Source organism: Biomphalaria glabrata, chromosome 8, assembly GCF_947242115.1.
Source record: "Biomphalaria glabrata chromosome 8, xgBioGlab47.1, whole genome shotgun sequence".
Taxonomy (NCBI): Eukaryota; Metazoa; Mollusca; class Gastropoda; family Planorbidae; genus Biomphalaria; species Biomphalaria glabrata.
Window position 1 is genome coordinate 21,853,931 of NC_074718.1, and position 18,159 is coordinate 21,872,089.

Consider the following 18,159-nt stretch of genomic DNA (forward strand, 5'->3'; position numbering starts at 1 on the left):
TGTTTGCTATAGAGCATCAGGACTTGAAGCCATACACAGATGTTTGCTATAGAGCATCAGGACTTGAAGCCATACACAGATGTTTGCTATAGAGCATCAGGACTTGAAGCCATACACAGATGTTTGCTATAGAGCATCAGGACTTGAACCCATACAGAGATGTTTTCTATAGAGCAACAGAGCTTGAAGCCATACAGAATGGTTGTAAAAATACCAGATGTTTTGAGTACATGCTTATTTGGCCAGACACTCCTTGAAGGTAGCCAGAAGTTCTGCTGGCTCTAAACCAGACGGATTTCTATTCTCTCGATAGTGCTGCATGAATGGCGATGTGAACAGAGTAGAGGCACTAATTTTTGTCTGACAGCTGCACTGGTAATGTATTCCATGTGATAGATGACCAAAGTGTGTTTAAGAGGACGATATACACACTACACAGTGCTTTTTAACCGGATAACGGTTAAGACCAGCTAAGGCATCAGTTTGTCCACATTGAAACCAAGTGACAATATCTTCAGAGATAAACTTGTATACATCAGTCAGGTCTAAGTATAACCTAACAGCTATTCACTTCATAGTTATTTCTGGATTAAATTTCGATTTCAGACAAATTAAAATTTCAATACACAAAATTCTATTTATCACTAGAAAGTACACATTACACTCAGAAGAATGAAATGTTAACCTACCTTTAATTCTTGTTCTAAATGCTGCAAATTAATTAAACCCTCATGTGTTTGTTTGATGTGAATGACCTGAAGATATCATAAGATCAAAAATTTTATTGACTTTAAATTGATGAGCTACCCAGGCAAAAACTAAATTAACATGGTATAAATATTGAATATATTTGAACATTGATATATATATATATATATATATTACAACTACATGTAAAGAATTATTTGAGATGTGAAGAATTTTACTTAGAAAGAGAATTATTTGAATTGCCTTAGATGAATATGCTAGACTTCAGAAATTTGCCCTTGTATGAATTTTTTGGGGTTCAACAAATATTTTGTGTAACATTTTGTTATATTGAGAATCATTTTCCACGTATATTTATTTGAATTTTGTAGTTCTCTTTGAACTCTGCAATTGTACATTTCATAGATACCACTAAGCAATTAGATTTCAATTGATACCTACTTATGGCAATTATTTCGTCAAGCTGAAAATTTTTTTCAATTTTTTTTTTCAAAAGGGGGGTTATAGTTAATGTCACCACCTCAAAGTTGGTGACATATAGTTGATACAGTATTTTGATGTTGTGAGTGTGATTCACAACTCATGTTGCTATAAGGTGAACACTTTTAACCTGGAGTTAACCAGTGACTTGATAGCAATCAGTTAGAGACAGTCAGTCAGTTAGAAACAAGCAGTAAGAACAGTCACTTGATAGAGTTACTTGAGAGCAGTCAGAGAGAGTCAGTAAAGTTAGCTACATACATTAGGGTCTTCAGAGAGGAAGGACATATGTTTTGGAGAATTCTATTACATGGAGTAAAGAGTTAAGGAGTATCATTATGAAATGTATTTGATGTTGAATTTTACAAATAGTTCTGGAAGTTATTGTTTATTGATTCATTGAGCCATACGGCTGGATTGCCTATATATATATATATATATATATATATTATTTCATCTTACTAAATGTCTTGTCTGCTGACACGGTGTTAGTCTGTGAATTTCTATGTTCGTCATTATTTATAAGACTTAAAACACGCGCATAAGAATCCAAAGTAACATCCAATAATATGAACCCAATGTAACCACGCCTACATCTGAAACCAGCACAGTGACATTTATGGTGTCTAAAAATTCACATCGGTGACACAAGGTTATAAAGACAGTTTCTGTGGAAACACAAAAACTCAAAATCGGCGCCAGAAGTGGTCCACCCAGGCAGGTAAAATGGCAGGTTTCAATATTTTCAGAAAGAGCATCAGAATGAAATTCTATCAAAGACAAATGACAGAGAAGAATGAAGAATGTTGACAGAAGCGGTCCACCAGACCAAAGGATAGGTGAAAGTGAAGTTAGATGTGAACCTGGCCTAATTGATGTCTTATAATGAATATCTAATTGATCTAATTGTTTTGTAAAGGGTCAAATCTCATTTGTGGGGGAGGGGGTATCTAGGACAGTCTGCCTTTAGGAGCTCAGTAAACACAATTCTGCCCGAGTCGGGTGTCGAACCTCGAGCCCCCTTCTATGTAGCCAAGACAAGCCAAGTTGAAGCGCACTTAGCCTCTCGACCACGCTTCCCACGCAAATCCTCAAGAAAAAACAAGATTACAAAGAGAGTTTGTGTTACACAAACTCAGAGGCGGCCCCCGTCGAAGTCGGATCCCTGTCGGATCTGCATATTCGCAAATAATATTCAAGAGGTGATTTAATTTTGATGGTCAAAAGTAATAATGTTTCAAAGATTCATTTGCCGTAAATTTAAATTTAAATTAAATAAAAAATAGTAGATTAGTTTTAGTATATTAAAACATTGCAATATTGATCAAAACGTTTGCAAATGAAAATATACACTTTTTTTTACACTTTAAGTTTAGAAATTGAAATTCTACATTTTAATCTAGTCTATTTTAGTCTAAACTAGATGTAGAAATTCTAGATCTAGACTCTAAAATAATTTTAATTAGAATATAAATCCAGATCTAGATATACTGTAATAAAAATCTAGATCTATTTTAAAAAATCTAGATTAGATCTAAATCAAGATATCATTCCTTTTTTAAACGCGAGTCACATAACGAGGCTTAATAAACATTACTATACCGAGTTCTTTTTTCATTTCATTTGAAGAATTCATTCCATATGACGTCAAAGGAGAAAAAAAAACACTACGTCACACGGCCTAGCTAGACTAAAAATCGCCTTCATCATTACGAGCCATTTATCGAGTGTTCATAGACATTGGTGCACCGAGTGCGTTCTTTTAGCATTTCTTTTAAAGAATTCATTCCATATGACGTCAATGAAAAAAAAAACACCACGTCAAACTAAAAGTTATTAAAAATTGATTAACCTTTATTTTACGTTTCAAAACATCGCAATAATTTTTAGGTATGAACACAATTGAAAAGTTTATATAATACATTGTTCCGGATGTTTGTATAAATAGTAAAAGAAAAAGAGAATTTCAGATAAATGTAATACCGTTAATTAATTTTTTTGGATGGTCTCGTATAAAAATTAGATGTACTACAGCCATGTGGAGAGATTTTCATACCTTACTTTGGTGTTTGGATTCTGTTTTCCTTAAAAATAGGAACATAATATTAACGATAATTAGATTTTTTAATGTTTTAGGTAGAAAGTTAAATGTACTGTAAGAGAGTAGTGAGTTAAAATATTTTTCATAAAAATCCGTAAAAACATTTTTTCGTTAATGAGAAGATTATTTGTTTATTAATTAGAAGAGGGAGTTCAAACAATTATTTGGCGTTAGTAGATTTTCAAATAAATTCGGAAATTTCTGGCGACGATTTGTAAGAAACAAAATCCGGAACATTCTTTATCGATTACAAAACTTCTATGTTATGTTTCAGCAAGAAAATTAAATGTCTAAAAAGTAATTTTCAGTAATCAATTCTAGTAAATTACTTTTTTTTTAAAGCCCTGAACAACCTATTGTCGATATTTTTAAAATTTGTTTAAAGATGAAAATACGGAACAATTTGATATTGATAACCAAATTATAGTGACGCATTGTCAAATAATATAAGTGTAATATTAGTAAATTATGCGATTTCAAACAATCATTAGGCATAATTCATGTTTTATAAAACAATATCCGGAACATTTTTACACTTAATGAAATATAAGTCAGTATAGATATTTTGATTTAGCATTAATATGCTATTTACATAAAAAAACGGAACAACATATTATTGATAATGTGTTTTTGCAACGTTTAAGCATGGAAATTGAATGTAATATAAATTAGAAGAGCAAACAAACATTTGTTTGGGGTTGATTAGTTTTGCACAAAAAATCCGGAACAATCAATTTTTAGATACTTAAAACTATTGAGATGTTACGGGAGGAACATTAAAGGGTAAATCAGATTTTCAATAGCTTTTAGAGTTCTAGTTTTTTTAATCTAATCGTGACGAACAGACCGACCAACAGACAAAACGCACAAAAATAATATTCTTTTATTCGGATGGGGGCACTAAAAAAATAAAGTCTGATTTTAAAAAAAAGTTTAAAGGAATTGGTTTAGCACCTGATCATGTTGCGACGTTACGCTACTGCACGAAAATCGCTGCATAAAAAGTCCATTTAAAAAAATGTGCGTGATATTTACATACAAAGTGCATTATTAGCCTTTATAAACAAACAGAAATGTTTTCTTTTAATTTTAGCAGCTAGTTGACCAGAAAAAACATCTTTAACTATTATTTATATTTGTTGTAAACATTTCCTGTTCATTTTTAAAATATATTTGACTTAGTGATACTGAAAATACACAATAATTGTCCATCTTTGTTAGCATATTGTAACATTGCCTCCCTTACATTTACGTAATTGTTTTAGAATTGGTGTATTTTTATGAAAAAATCGCTTGCATAATTAATTTTATAAATTAAACGGTTTGCTTTTAGAAACCAAATGTAGCCGTTGCACCTAAACTTTTCAAGCCGCATTTAATGATGAAATAATATTTTTCATATCTCTTCTAGTTTTCGAGATCTGAGTGTGACAGACGGACAGACGGACATTTTGCACAAACCTAATAGCGGCTTTTTCTCCTTACGGGGGCCGCTAAAAACATTTCCGTAAAAAAAAAATTCCTTAAGATCTATGGCAGTAGTCCAGCACTGCAGTTCACGCGACAATATGAAAAACATTATTTTTGATGAAGTCACCAGTAAATGTAGTAGTTAGTAGGACAGAACTTACATAACGTAGCAATACAAAAAGTCTAAAACCATTTGCATAAATGTGTTAAAAACATGGTGAATAATTAATTTGCCCCCCCCCCCAACTAAGGAGCCTCTCGTGTTTGTTACTATTAATAGTGTGTAGTTGTAAAAGTGGTGTATTTTTATGAAAAACCTGCTTGCATAAGTGATTTTAAAAATTAGATTTTTCGCTTTCAGATAGAAAAGAAAAAAGTAGACGTTGCATCAGAACTTTGAATGGTCTAAAACACTATGGTGTCAGATTTTCACTATCTTTTCTAGTTTACTAGATCTAAACGGGACGGACGGACAGACGGACAAAACTAATAGCGTCTTTTCCCCTTTCGGTGGTCGCTAAAAAGTATAACCCCTAAACACAGAGTTTAGCTGCATGGACCTCACATTTTCAGATCATAGTGTTAGCTGCTATTACACTGCACTGGTGATTTACCTTTGCTTTGATTTCAATCCAAGGTAAAATATTGGAATGATGTTCATAAGGTCCCAAAAGTACAATCTAAAAAATAAAAAATATATAAAATGTTCCGTTTATTTGATATATATGAATTCGCAATTTTAAATGCACCAAAATATTTTCTAAGGACTTAACAAAAGTTACAATTAAGAACATTGAAATAGTGGCGATGCGTTACAACACACATGCCATAAAAATAATACTACATATATAATCTTATCTATATCCACTATTTCAAAATGTCCACAGATGTTACATATGGAGGCTATATGTAAATTATTAAAAAAAAACCAAATGTCTCGATTTTTTAAATATTAAAAGATATGTTGTTGATATGTCAATATTTCATCAGATCAATATGCATGATTCATATCTTACAAATCCAAATAGTTTTATCCATTTCGAGAAAGATGACTATACCACATCATTCTGTCTCCTGATATGACAATGACATTGAGATCCCATTTGAAAGGAAATCTTGACATTAGAACAAAAAATCTTTTGTGTATGTGTGTTTGTGTTAAAATAAACAGTATTTTAAATGTCTGTTTAGTACAGCCCAAATAACAGAGCTTTGCTTTCAAAACAATACTTGCCGGAGAAAGCATGTAGGTTGACTTTTTGAGATCCATTGCATGGATGACCTTATGAAAGGCTGAAGTAGAACCACTACCACAAAAAATAACTGCGTCATTTTCTGTCGCATGAACTGATTCCTTGATTATCTCCCTGTCAAGGACAAAATGAGTTAATTAAATCCGTTGCTTGCTGAATGTGTTGATTGTATGCAATCTAGTGTCTTATCTTATCAATTAGGCCTACATTGTCTTATCTTATCAATTAGGCCTACATTGTCTTATCTTATCAATTACATTGTCTTATCTTATCAATTAGGCCTACATTGTCTTATCTTATCAATTAGGCCTACATTGTCTTATCTTATCAATTACATTGTCTTATCTTATTAATTACATTGTCTTATCTTATCAATTACATTGTCTTATCTTATCAATTACGTTGTCTTATCTTATCAATTACATTGTCTTATCTTATCAATTACGTTGTCTTATCTTATCAATTACATTGTCTTATCTTATCAATTACGTTGTCTTATCTTATCAATTACATTGTCTTATCTTATCAATTACATTGTCTTATCTTATCAATTACATTGTCTTATCTTATCAATTACTGACGTTACTTCAAAAGAGGAAGATAATTACATTCTACTCATTTCTTGTGTCAAACTAGACATACATGTTCATCACTAACTTAAACTCTGCTGGGTCGATGGTTGTCCTGGCTGACTCAGGCAGCCCATTTCATGCTCTAACAGCACTATGGAAGATGGAACATGTAGGAACTACTAACCGCGGTAGAGTCATGCTCGAAGGTCATTCAAAAGTAAACCCTAGTGTAGACTCTGCATGTAAAAATGAGTGTGTTGTATCTACGTTGCTCTTTCTTTGATGATACTCATTATGCTGAATTCTTAATTGTCTGCTTATTATTCTTATCAGCTTAAGTTTGACATGTGGTTGAGAGTTGTTTTTTTGGGGGGGCTTTTGGAAATTTTCATTTTAGTCTTGAGCTGACCGTGTCATTATGTAGGCCTATCTGTTATGTTTGTGTTGACCGTGTCATTATGTAGAGGCCTATCTGTTATGTTTGTGTTGACCGTGTCATTATGTAGAGGCCTATCTGTTATGTTTGTGTTGACCGTGTCATTATGTAGAGGCCTATCTGTTATGTTTGTGTTGACCGTGTCATTATGTAGAGGCCTATCTGTTATGTTTGTGTTGACCGTGTCATTATGTAGAGGCCTATCTGTTATGTTAGTATTGACCGTGTCATTATGTAGAGGCCTATCTGTTATGTTAGTGTTGACCGTGTCATTATGTAGAGGCCTATCTGTTATGTTTGTGTTGACCGTGTTCTCTTGGCAGCAATGCAAAGTGTTAGTTTGCGTGCAGCAGCAGAGCGTCAGTGAAATGGGAGAGGTAGAAACACAAAATAAAAATAGACTGTTAGTGAAGAGAATTCCAAGGAAAGTGGACCGACCTTATTTTCCAGCCTGTGCTTGCTTTGCAATGAAAGTGTGGCTGTTTATTTGTAAGAAGATAACCTTCAACGCTATTAGGAAACAAAACTCAAAACAAGAATAACGCTATTCTAGTTTCGGATCGAGTAGTGAAGATTGTCAAGAAATTAGAGATGTAAGGTAAGTGTAAGGTAAGTGTAAGAGGTAAGTGTAAGGCATGTGTAATGTAAATGTAAGAGGTAAGTGTAAAGTAAGTGTACGGTAAGTGTAAAGTAAGTGTAAGGTAAGTGTAGAGTAAGTGTTAGGTAAGCTACAGAGTTGCAAAGAAGTAAAGTCATTTTCCGACGTAGAATGAGTAAATAAAAAAAAAGCAATTGTGACAGAAATTTCAGCCATCATAGAGAGTCTAGTTCTTACATAGCAAATATTAGCGAGACTGACTAGTGACTACTTATGATTCTAGAAGTATGGCTGAATGCGCTTGCAGACTGCCAGCAAAATATATTAGAAAAGATGTCGAATCCAAGTCTATAAGGTTTTATTACATTTTTGGGGCAAGTTATTGAATCTGGACAATGTGATGATAATTTGTGGCAGGTTATTGAATCTGGACAATGTGATGATAACTTGTGGCAGGTTATTGAATCTGGACAATGTGATGATAATTTGTGGCAGGTTATTGAATCTGAACAATGTGATGATAATTTGTGGCAGGTTATTGAATCTGGACAATGTGATGATAATTTGTGGCAAGTTATTGAATCTGGACAATGTGATGATAATTTGTGGCAGGTTATTGAATCTGGACAATGTGATGATAATTTGTGGCAGGTTATTGAATCTGAACAATGTGATGATAATTTGTAGCAAGTTATTGAATCTGGACAATGTGATGATAATTTGTGGCAAGTTATTGAATCTGGACAATGTGATGATAATTTGTGGCAGGTTATTGAATCTGGACAATGTGATGATAATTTGTGGCTAGTTATTGAATCTGGACAATGTGATGGTAATTTGTGGCTAGTTATTGAATCTGGACAATGTGATGATAATTTGTGGCTAGTTATTGAATCTGGACAATATGATGATTATTTGTGGCAGGTTATTGAATCTGGACAATGTGATGATAATTTGTGGCTAGTTATTGAATCTGGATAATGTGATGATAATTTGTGGCTAGTTATTGAATCTGGACAATGTGATGATAATTTGTGGCAGGTTATTGAATCTGGACAATGTGATGATAATTTGTGGCTAGTTATTGAATCTGGACAATGTGATGATAATTTGTGGCAGGTTATTGAATCTGGACAATGTGATGATAATTTGTGGCTAGTTATTGAATCTGGACAATGTGATGATAATTTGTGGCTAGTTATTGAATCTGGACAATGTGATGATAATTTGTGGCAGGTTATTGAATCTGGACAATGTGATGATAATTTGTGGCTAGTTATTGAATCTGGACAATGTGATGATAATTTGTGGCAGGTTATTGAATCTGGACAATGTGATGATAATTTGTGGCAGGTTATTGAATCTGGACAATGTGATGATAATTTGTGGCAGGTTATTGAATCTGGACAATGTGATGATAATTTGTGGCAGGTTATTGAATCTGGACAATGTGATGATAATTTGTGGCAGGTTATTGAATCTGGACAATGTGATGATAATTTGTGGCAGGTTATTGAATCTGGACAATGTGATGATAATTTGTGGCAAGTTATTGAATCTGGACAATGTGATGATAATTTGTGGCTAGTTTTAAGTTGGGCCTTCTCTAACGTTTTTTTTTAAATTGACTAGAGTAACAACAAGTCTCTGTGGGGTTAAACAAGTCTCTGTGGGGTTGAACAAGTCTCTGTGGGGTTGAACAAGTCTCTGTGGGGTTGAACAAGTCTCTGTGGGGTTGAACAAGTCTCTGTGGGGTTAAACAAGTCTCTGTGGGGTTGAACAAGTCTCTGTGGGGTTAAACAAGTCTCTGTGGGGTTGAACAAGTCCCTGTGGGGTTGAACAAGTCTCTGTGGGGTTAAACAAGTCTCTGTGGGGTTGAACAAGTCTATGTGGGGTTAAACAAGTCTCTGTGGGGTTAAACAAGTCTCTGTGGGGTTGAACAAGTCTCTGTGGGGTTGAACAAGTCTCTGTGGGGGTTGAACACATTTCTTTGGGGTTGAACACGTCTCTGTGGGGTTGAACAAGTCTCTGTGGGGTTGAACAAGTCTCTGTGGGGTTGAACAAGTCTCTGTGGGGCTGAACAAGTCTCTGTGGGGTTGAACAAGTCTCTGTGGGGTTGAACACGTCTCTGTGGGGTTAAACAAGTCTCTGTGGGGTTAAACAAGTCTCTGTGGGGTTGAACGAGTCTCTGTGGGGTTAAACAATCTCTGTGGGGTTGAACGAGTCTCTATGGGGTTGAACAAGTTTCTATGGGGTAGGATATTTTATTCGAAACCACTTAATAAGTATTATTTTCGTTGAAACACTAATTAGTTGAACGAATACTCACCTGGCTTCTTCTCTAAACTTGGTGGTCTGCGCAGCGTAGTAACTGACCTCTGTGTGTGTGTTGGCGTAGTTGGGCATTACATGCTGGCGTATAAAATTTTCGATACTTCTAAGAGGTCTGAAAAATATATGCTAGTACTATTTTATTTGAACAGAATTGTATCTACTCGTTCGTTTTATCTGAAGAGTAAGAAAGTCAGTACAGAAACTAATCTTGGACATAGTGATAATAGCAAGCTTCTTCATGTTTTCATGAGTCGACGTGTGCGAGAATCTATCAATCAAATCATAAAGGATTTGCTTGCCTATAATAAACATATAGGCATTCTCATTATAGAAGAGACGTGCTCATCGACTTTGTTTCAACTCAACCATAAGCCTGAAGACCACAACCTCCACTAGAAGATTTATGTTAAATATAGTTATTCTGTGACTGTCATACAAAGTATTTACGATTGCCTCATAATTAGTATTTGTAGGGCTCTTTCTGTTTGGAACGACATATGAATTACAATGTCAGTCTTTCCTAAAATGGACACAGAATCTGCTGAGAACAAACAAGCCGAGCCCAAACTTTGCCACAGTTCATGCATTTGAATGCATCGTTTTTTATGGAACCCGGATAGGGCAGCTTACTTCCTAGTTTGTCTTTCAAAGGTATTTTGGTCTCGACGAGGTTCGTACCAGCCTGCACGTGCTGTCTCCATGTTGTCTGATCTTGTGCCATTTCCTCTGATGTACTTTCCTTGATATCTGTAGTCCCAGATCACTCTTGGGTCTTCCTTGACAAGCTTAGTAGAGTGGCTGTCTTTGGGAATGTTTCCCTCTGCCCAAGCCAACGTAAACTTCTCTGTGTCAATAGATACTTGAATCTACGTATTGGCCTAATTTCTTAAATTCCATATTGGAGACACGACCTCTCCAGGAGATGCACTGGGAGTGCGAGTAAAAACCTTTAAATCTACGATCTACTTGCACGTTGACCAGCGTCACTACTATTAAGTATAATGCTCACTACCCAGGCGTTTTAGAAAAGCCTTTTAGTCGCCATGGTCAATTTGAAATCATCCCAGACTCGTTTAGAATCTTAGATACTTTTGCCATGGCTGCAGAAGCCTTTCTATTTCTTTTTCTCACCGCAGTGTCTAGATTTTGATTGTTTGCGATAGTTGATCTCATGTAGGTCAATTCTTGCACCGCCAAGAAGGATCTCGGATATTTCTGTGGCGTCTTGAACTAGAGTATCTTGTTGAGACTTACTGTAAGACTCTAAGACAGAATACTTGAGGTACAGCTTACAAAGCATTCACTAGCCTAGGTGAGCTTTACGTCTTTAACATCTTATATGCTTCCACTTTTGTCTGTTATATCCACAGTCTCCGACACTGTCAGTCTTATTACTTTACAAGCTAGAGCAAGCGCTCAATACTGATAGTCTTATTACTTCATATGCTAGATCCGTCTCCAGTACGCAGAGCCTCAACATTTGAGGTCAAAATCCAAGTATTCCCAGATAGAACTACAAAAAAAGTTCGATGAAGCCTCTAAACAAAACAAGCCCGAGTTCCAGATACAATTTCTAATGACATGCTACTTTACTTGGGTTCTCGAGACAAAAACAAACTGCTTCAAATCTTTATGGCGATCTTGAAATCAGGCGGAATCCCAAAAATCTGGGAAGAAGACATCAGGATCCCCAAACTAAAGCATGGCAAACAAAGAACGAAGAAGATGTTTACCAGCGGTGTGCATGTCAATTATATCCTTTATGGTGAACAAGACAAATAACATTTACAATTTCTCAACTCGCGACAGTCACAAATAAAGTTGCAAAACATGTAACCAAATCCTTTTCATGTGCCTGCTGCTTTTCAGGCTGACACAAAGACTCACACGGCTCTGCTGTAGTCAATGGAAAAATTGGTCAAAAGATTGGATATATCAAATAAAAATATGGCCCAAAAACTATTGACCTTGACATGTCTTCTTATGCATGTACGTAGGGAATAAAAAAAAAACTGTTGATCTAAGAATGATATTGTCGTCATTAAAAAAAAGTTTAGTATTGAAAGAAAAAAAGGTTGTTGTTTTTTTTTTCCGCTAGTGGGATGAACTTGGAAAACATTCTGTTGGAAAACATTCTGTTGACTATTAGAATGGAACATCTTAAAGTTTAAATCTCAAGTTTACATTTTTGGGATTCCGCCTGATTTCAAGATCGCCATAAAGATTTGAAGCAGTTTGTTTTTGTCTCGAGAACCCAAGTAAAGTAGCATGTCATTAGAAATTGTATCTGGAACTCGGGCTTGTTTTGTTTAGAGGCTTCATCGAACTTTTTTTGTAGTTCTATTTGGGAATACTTGGATTTTGACCTCAAATGTTGAGGCTCTGCGTACTGGAGACGGATCTAGCATATATTTATCTAGATAGATTTAGGTTCAGATACAAAATGAGAAACCCACCCAATGGAAGCTACAAGTTGTTATCAATGAACCCTTCCTTTCTTTAAAATAAATTTGCATATCCCATAACTCATGACTCATTTGTGTAGTGTATTTTACAAAACTTGTCATGGCACGATTAGGAATTTGTTATTTATTTCGTAAATAGGAGACGTTTTGACTTAGAGACAATGGTGCGACCAGTAACAACTAGACTAGGTTTTGAGGAAGAATACCGAACCATAAACCGATGTAAGCAGACGACTTTTGACGGCTTTAGAGAGGGCAGCTTTTTATGAACGTAGAGATTTAGCTTGACGACATTTGACGGTTCCCTTTGTTATGACTAAACTTGTTCGACATTCACCACCATCTTCGACTATCTTATCTTATTGGCCTTTCGCCTGTGATATGGGATTGTGTTATTTGAGTGTTGCCTTCGTTTGGCTTAGATGCATAATAGGCAGCGCGGAAGCGCCTAACAACCTGCATGCTAGTATTCAAAACAATAAGTTATAGTAGGTTTAAGTAATAACTGGTTAAAATGGATTATAGATATTAATATGACTAGTTGCACTATAGAATTCAATTCGGGATTGGGAACTAGACTTTAATACAGCCTAATGCAGTATGTTCTAATACTGCCTAGTAAAGTTAGTGAAATAGTAACACATCAGAAAACATTTACTCGTTCGACTTAGTGTAGTCCTTAACACTTAATGTCTTTTGCGTTCCATTATTTCAATACTTAATTACGTTCATTGTTTAACATATAATATGGTGAAATCAGTTGAAGGTTAAAAAATCATACCTTCCAGAAGCAACATAATCCAAATAAGTTACTGAAATATACAAAAAAATGATTTTACAAAATTATTGAGATAGTGTCTATGTCTTATTTAAAAAACTAGTCAACGTTTAATGCACAAACAGCATGCATATATATAAACACGTAACACTACAGACATTAACAACGGAAAACTGTTCTCACCTGTGGCGTAGCAAGGTACTCGTGGGTCCGGGTTCAAGAAAATGTTGATGGGCCCCACCCCCCAAATGACAGAATCATTGAAGACCATGTTGAAGTACTATTTAGCACACTGAACATGATGCTCCCGTGGGTGCTTTTGTTGAAACAATAACTGAAGGCTATTGTACTGTCCACTCATATTGGAGAACCATCATGGTCTTAGCATCGTAAGTAATTTAAAGAAAGATGGTGATATTTTATTAATTAAGAGTATTTGTTCAGTCAAACCTGAAGACTTCTGGTTCGGACAAATATGAAAACCTACAAATGACTCTCTGATTTCAATTTCTTTGGGTAGTTCGTCATTGGAGTTCGCAAAACATTTTCAGAAAATGCAATTTTAATAAATTTGTAATTCTCTTTAAGGGCTGTAAATCATGATATCAAATTGGATCTCCTTTAGTATTTTTTTCTAAAAAAGCATTGCCCAACAGGTCTATTATATCTTTGAATCTGTGGGTTCAGGTAAAGGCTTATGTTTTTGATTTCTTAAGAATTTATGTACTGCTAAGACATTGTCGTTGTTACTTTTGTCACCAAAACGATACTCTTCGCGATGACCACTAAATGAAAGATTGTTGCTAAAGTTAAAACTAACATTCACTATGCGATTAATTACTTTCAGCCAGCAATTATCAACTTCTTCAATGTGCTCATTGTTTGCATCATCCACCGTTCTCAGTCTTTCATGTTGTCTGTATGTTTGGCAAGCTTGTTGCTGAAGTTAAGTCATTATTAGGCCTATCATTTTATTGACGATATGGTTGAAAAACAAACAACATTGATGCTGTGTCAAGGTCCGAGACCATCCGAACGACTGTCCAGTGCACATACTAGACGACAAGGCAGCCATTCAAGGGAAAGACACTGTTCCATGATAAATGTAATTATCACTCTATCTTAATTTTGTTTGTTTGTTGTAAGCCTCCTCCCTAATTCAGTCATGGTAATTAGCTTAAAAGTCAACAGTTTTAACGTTTCCGTAAGTAACTGGATATGATGTCTCTTTGCATGTTTAATATCTAATTATAAGTCTAGGCCAATGTATAGATTTCTGGTAATAGAAAAATGAAAACAAAAAGGATGTTTACTTTCTAAAAAAAAAAGCACTAAAACGGTAAAGCTATCAATGGTTTAATTAACATAGAGGAACAAAAAGAAATAATGGGAGTATGGGACCCAACGGTCACCACCAACGCACCGTCACCTACAATAAACCTGATGAAGGCAGTTCCTTACAACACGGGTTAATGTTTTGAAGCTAATATGATGTTTGATATGAGGTTTAGGATATTTTAAGGAGACTTTTAAATTTTGAACCATTTGTTACAAAATTACAGTGTAGGACAGGCCACATTAGTCATGGGACCAAGTGATATGAAACCCCTACGCGCCATGCAGTGCCGTATTTAGAGCTGAAAAAGTCTTAACCTATTTGAGATATTATTATTATAGCTTTTATATATATTATAACTTTCATGCTTAAAGCATGCTCAGAGCGCTTTTGGTCCAATCTCATTTGTGGACCAGTGGGGGGGGGGGGGGGGTATCTAGGAGTTGGTTTTCCGTGCTGCCTTAAGGCGCTCAGTAAACACAACTCTGCCCGAGTTGGGTGTCAAACCTCGAGCCCCCTTCTAGGTAGCTAAGCCAAGCCCCATATAAGTTTAAATATTGTATGTATCTGCTAAATATTTCTTGGAGGCCCTAAGCTAGAGTTTATGTTGCATAGAGGTAAATCCGACCCAGGCCCATGGTTTTTACACCATCGGGTGTGAGCCCCTAAATGGTTGTGGGCCCGGGTTCATTGAACCCCTTCGCGCCATGGATGCTACGCCACTGGTTATTACCCAAACTCCTAAGTGGCCCAGGTGGCTCGATTGTTGAGTACGCATTGCATATGAAAGAGCAGGCTTTGATTTAAACCGTAAAAGTATGAAGGCACAAATACAAATGAATGTCGGCACTAGTGATCTAGTCTTGTACATTTCAATCTAAAACATTGAGTGTACTTTGGGGTTAAAAAAAAATAGTTCAACAGAAACACTGTTTTACAAACAATCAATTATCATATTCCTTTCTTCATACTAATAAGTCGGAATAACGATTTACATACAGCGCATATCTGCAGATCTCTTCCTCAATACAAATGTACACCATAAGTGCACTCTCACTAAATGCATGAGGAATTTTGTACCGATCCGAAATCAGTCATGCGACAAGCATCTAGACAAGCGTAGAGATCTACATATTGATAGCTATTAGCGTTAGCTCACATACTTCTTTTAAATAACACTCATGTCAGACAGGACTACAGATTAACTCATGTCAGACTGGGCTACAGATTAGCTCATGCCAGACAGGACTACGGATTAACTCATGTCAGACAGAAGTTCATATTAACTTTTGGGTATTAGTTTACGTGACTAGAAACGCTAAATCAGATTTCTCTTATATTCTAAGAATATGCAGAAAAAAATGCAGATTACAAATATGTAATTTGATTTCCTCGGAGATAAATAGTTTTTAAAATATAAATTTTTAAGTTTTATTTCTTATTACCATATATTGTCATTGGAAATACGCCATTTTGGTTTTAAGGCTTAATACTAGACTATCTCCCTTGAATTACCAACATTTTTCTGTTGCTGTTTTGTCTTTCTTTCTAGCAGCTATTAGATCTAATATTAAAATTCATTTAAAATGATAGCATAAGAACAAAAAACTCTCTTAAAAAAAGTTATTGAAAAAAGAAGAAACAACTTCATCAATTTATTATTAACATTTTTTTTAGACCTTCATTTCAGTAAATACACTTAAAAATGCATAAGTTGACAGCATAAGAACAGAAATCACTTTTTAAAAAGTTATTGAAAAAAGAAGAAACATTAAAATCAACATGGTGGTCAGTAAAGGTATCTGGGCATCTAAACTATTACCAACTTTTGAGAGAGAGGCAGGTGACACCCAGTGCTGTTCGGCCCCCGAACCCCCTAGTGATGTCATTGTTTAGACATAATTGATATATTGATACATTTTAAATATTAATATATAATTAATCAATAGTTGCAATTTTGGGTTATAATTTATAATTATTGATTACTATCATACACCTGTATTTGTTAGGTATTTCTTAAAAGCATACAATAATGACAAGGCACTTACTTTTGGTGGGTCCAAACCCCATTGTCCTGACTTCATCACCTCCTATAATATCCTGCTCTACGAAATCACAAAGTTCTAACTTGTGATGAGTGGGTTGGTCGAGAACATGTCTATGGGTTACGTCCCTTCTCTCTGCTCTAGTGACAGAAGTTTTAGCAAGAGCCTTCCCGCCTTTGGTGGTTCTCTCGTGCCCAGGTCGATTGGACAAAGTGTTACGTGCTTGTGGAATGTTGGAGTCTGCAGTTCTATTTCTGATCAGATTAGGTACTTTCAATTTAGTAGAAAATTTAGAAGTTTTGTCTCCATTCTGATCCTGTTTATTTTCCACATTTTCTTTACGGTCGCTTAGTAAGTTATTGTTCTTCACTTTGTTTTGTTTCGTTCGAAAAGCTTTTGTTTCTTTTGAACTTGTCAGATTTACATCGTGAAGATAGTTCACTGAGTGGTCAGTTCTAACACTATGCCCTGGTCTCAGAGCAATGTTAGGTAGCTCCACTGCTTGAGGATTGGTTTCCTGTTTTCTGATGTTGCAGCCATAAGGTTGATTGTCCACTGACATACAACTTCTGTTCTCAGCACTGGAAGATTTGGAGCTATCCTCACTGTTTGTTTTCTTATAGCTAATAAGTTGTATTGTTTGAAGTTGATCATTACTTTTAGTCAAATGTTTGAACACTTTCAGGCCATTATGTTTTCCAAGATGGAGTTTTTGTTCCGTAGTACCATCCATTTTCAACAACAAGCTATTTAAAAGAAACGTTTCTTAATACTAAGTAGTGCAGAGGAATTGTTTCCCTACTTTCTGGTATCAAAATACTTTAAGAGTAGAATGAAAACATCAAATCTTAAAATTTCTTCTATGGAAATATTCAATCGTACATTAACTATATCGCTGAATGAAATAATCGCAAAAAAAAAAAAGAATAATAACTTGAGTTAGCGTTACATAAGGTTTTTTTTCTGCTAAAATATATTATTGAAACATATATAGTCTTCTTATGATTAACAAAATCTACTACAACACACAATGAAAAGTTGAAAAGGTGTGCTGTCTTCACTTGGCGGGCAGAGATTGGTAGACAATTAGGAAACACCGTCCTCGTGGCTAAGTTCATATAGTAAGGTTGGTGATTATTTGGATCCTTCTGATTGGTTGACATGTGCTAGTGGGAGAGGCTAATGTTTAAACTGGGTCTAAGTCTTCTTTGCTCGAGTTGGCCGAATACTGTAGTGACGCAAAGGACCAGGAACTAGAAGGGATTAAAACACCCACACCCGTCGCCTGGTCACTTATTACTTGAACTGTCTGTGGACCCAATGTAGGTTCAGCAGAAGTGTACAAGCATTGTAAACGTACATTTCTGTGACTAAAAACAACAACTTAAGATTACAATGAAGGCTTCCTGTGGAGCGAAGATTCATGATATTTTTGTCCAGGCCTTCCATTGACCTACTTAAAAATGTTTTTGTCGTTAAGTGGATCATTGGATGCACTCTACGTCAGCTAACTGGAAACTGCTGTTGACCCTATGTCATGTGAAAGACTACTTAGATGTCGTTGTCCGTCTCCAGTGCTACAT

The 18,159-nt window shown here is 35.3% G+C and overlaps 1 protein-coding gene across 2 annotated transcripts in view; it reads right to left on the reverse strand.

Moving 5' to 3' along the window:
* LOC106050548 (uncharacterized) overlaps positions 1-17,790 on the reverse strand; it is a 36,294-nt gene extending 18,504 nt beyond the window's left edge. Inside the window, exons 1-6 of one of the 2 annotated variants that reach the window (XM_056039608.1) lie at positions 16,580-17,786; positions 13,199-13,229; positions 9,948-10,064; positions 5,994-6,126; positions 5,374-5,439; positions 690-755 (exon numbers count right to left, since the gene is read on the reverse strand). In XM_056039608.1, the coding sequence (XP_055895583.1) occupies positions 690-755; positions 5,374-5,439; positions 5,994-6,126; positions 9,948-10,064; positions 13,199-13,229; positions 16,580-17,309 (1,143 nt within the window). In that variant the 5' untranslated portion in view covers positions 17,310-17,786. Of the gene's footprint in view, positions 1-689; positions 756-5,373; positions 5,440-5,993; positions 6,127-9,947; positions 10,065-13,198; positions 13,230-16,579 lie in introns of both variants that reach the window. The other variant, XM_056039607.1, reaches the window with a different exon arrangement.
* Between the last annotated feature and the right edge of the window lie 369 nt (positions 17,791-18,159).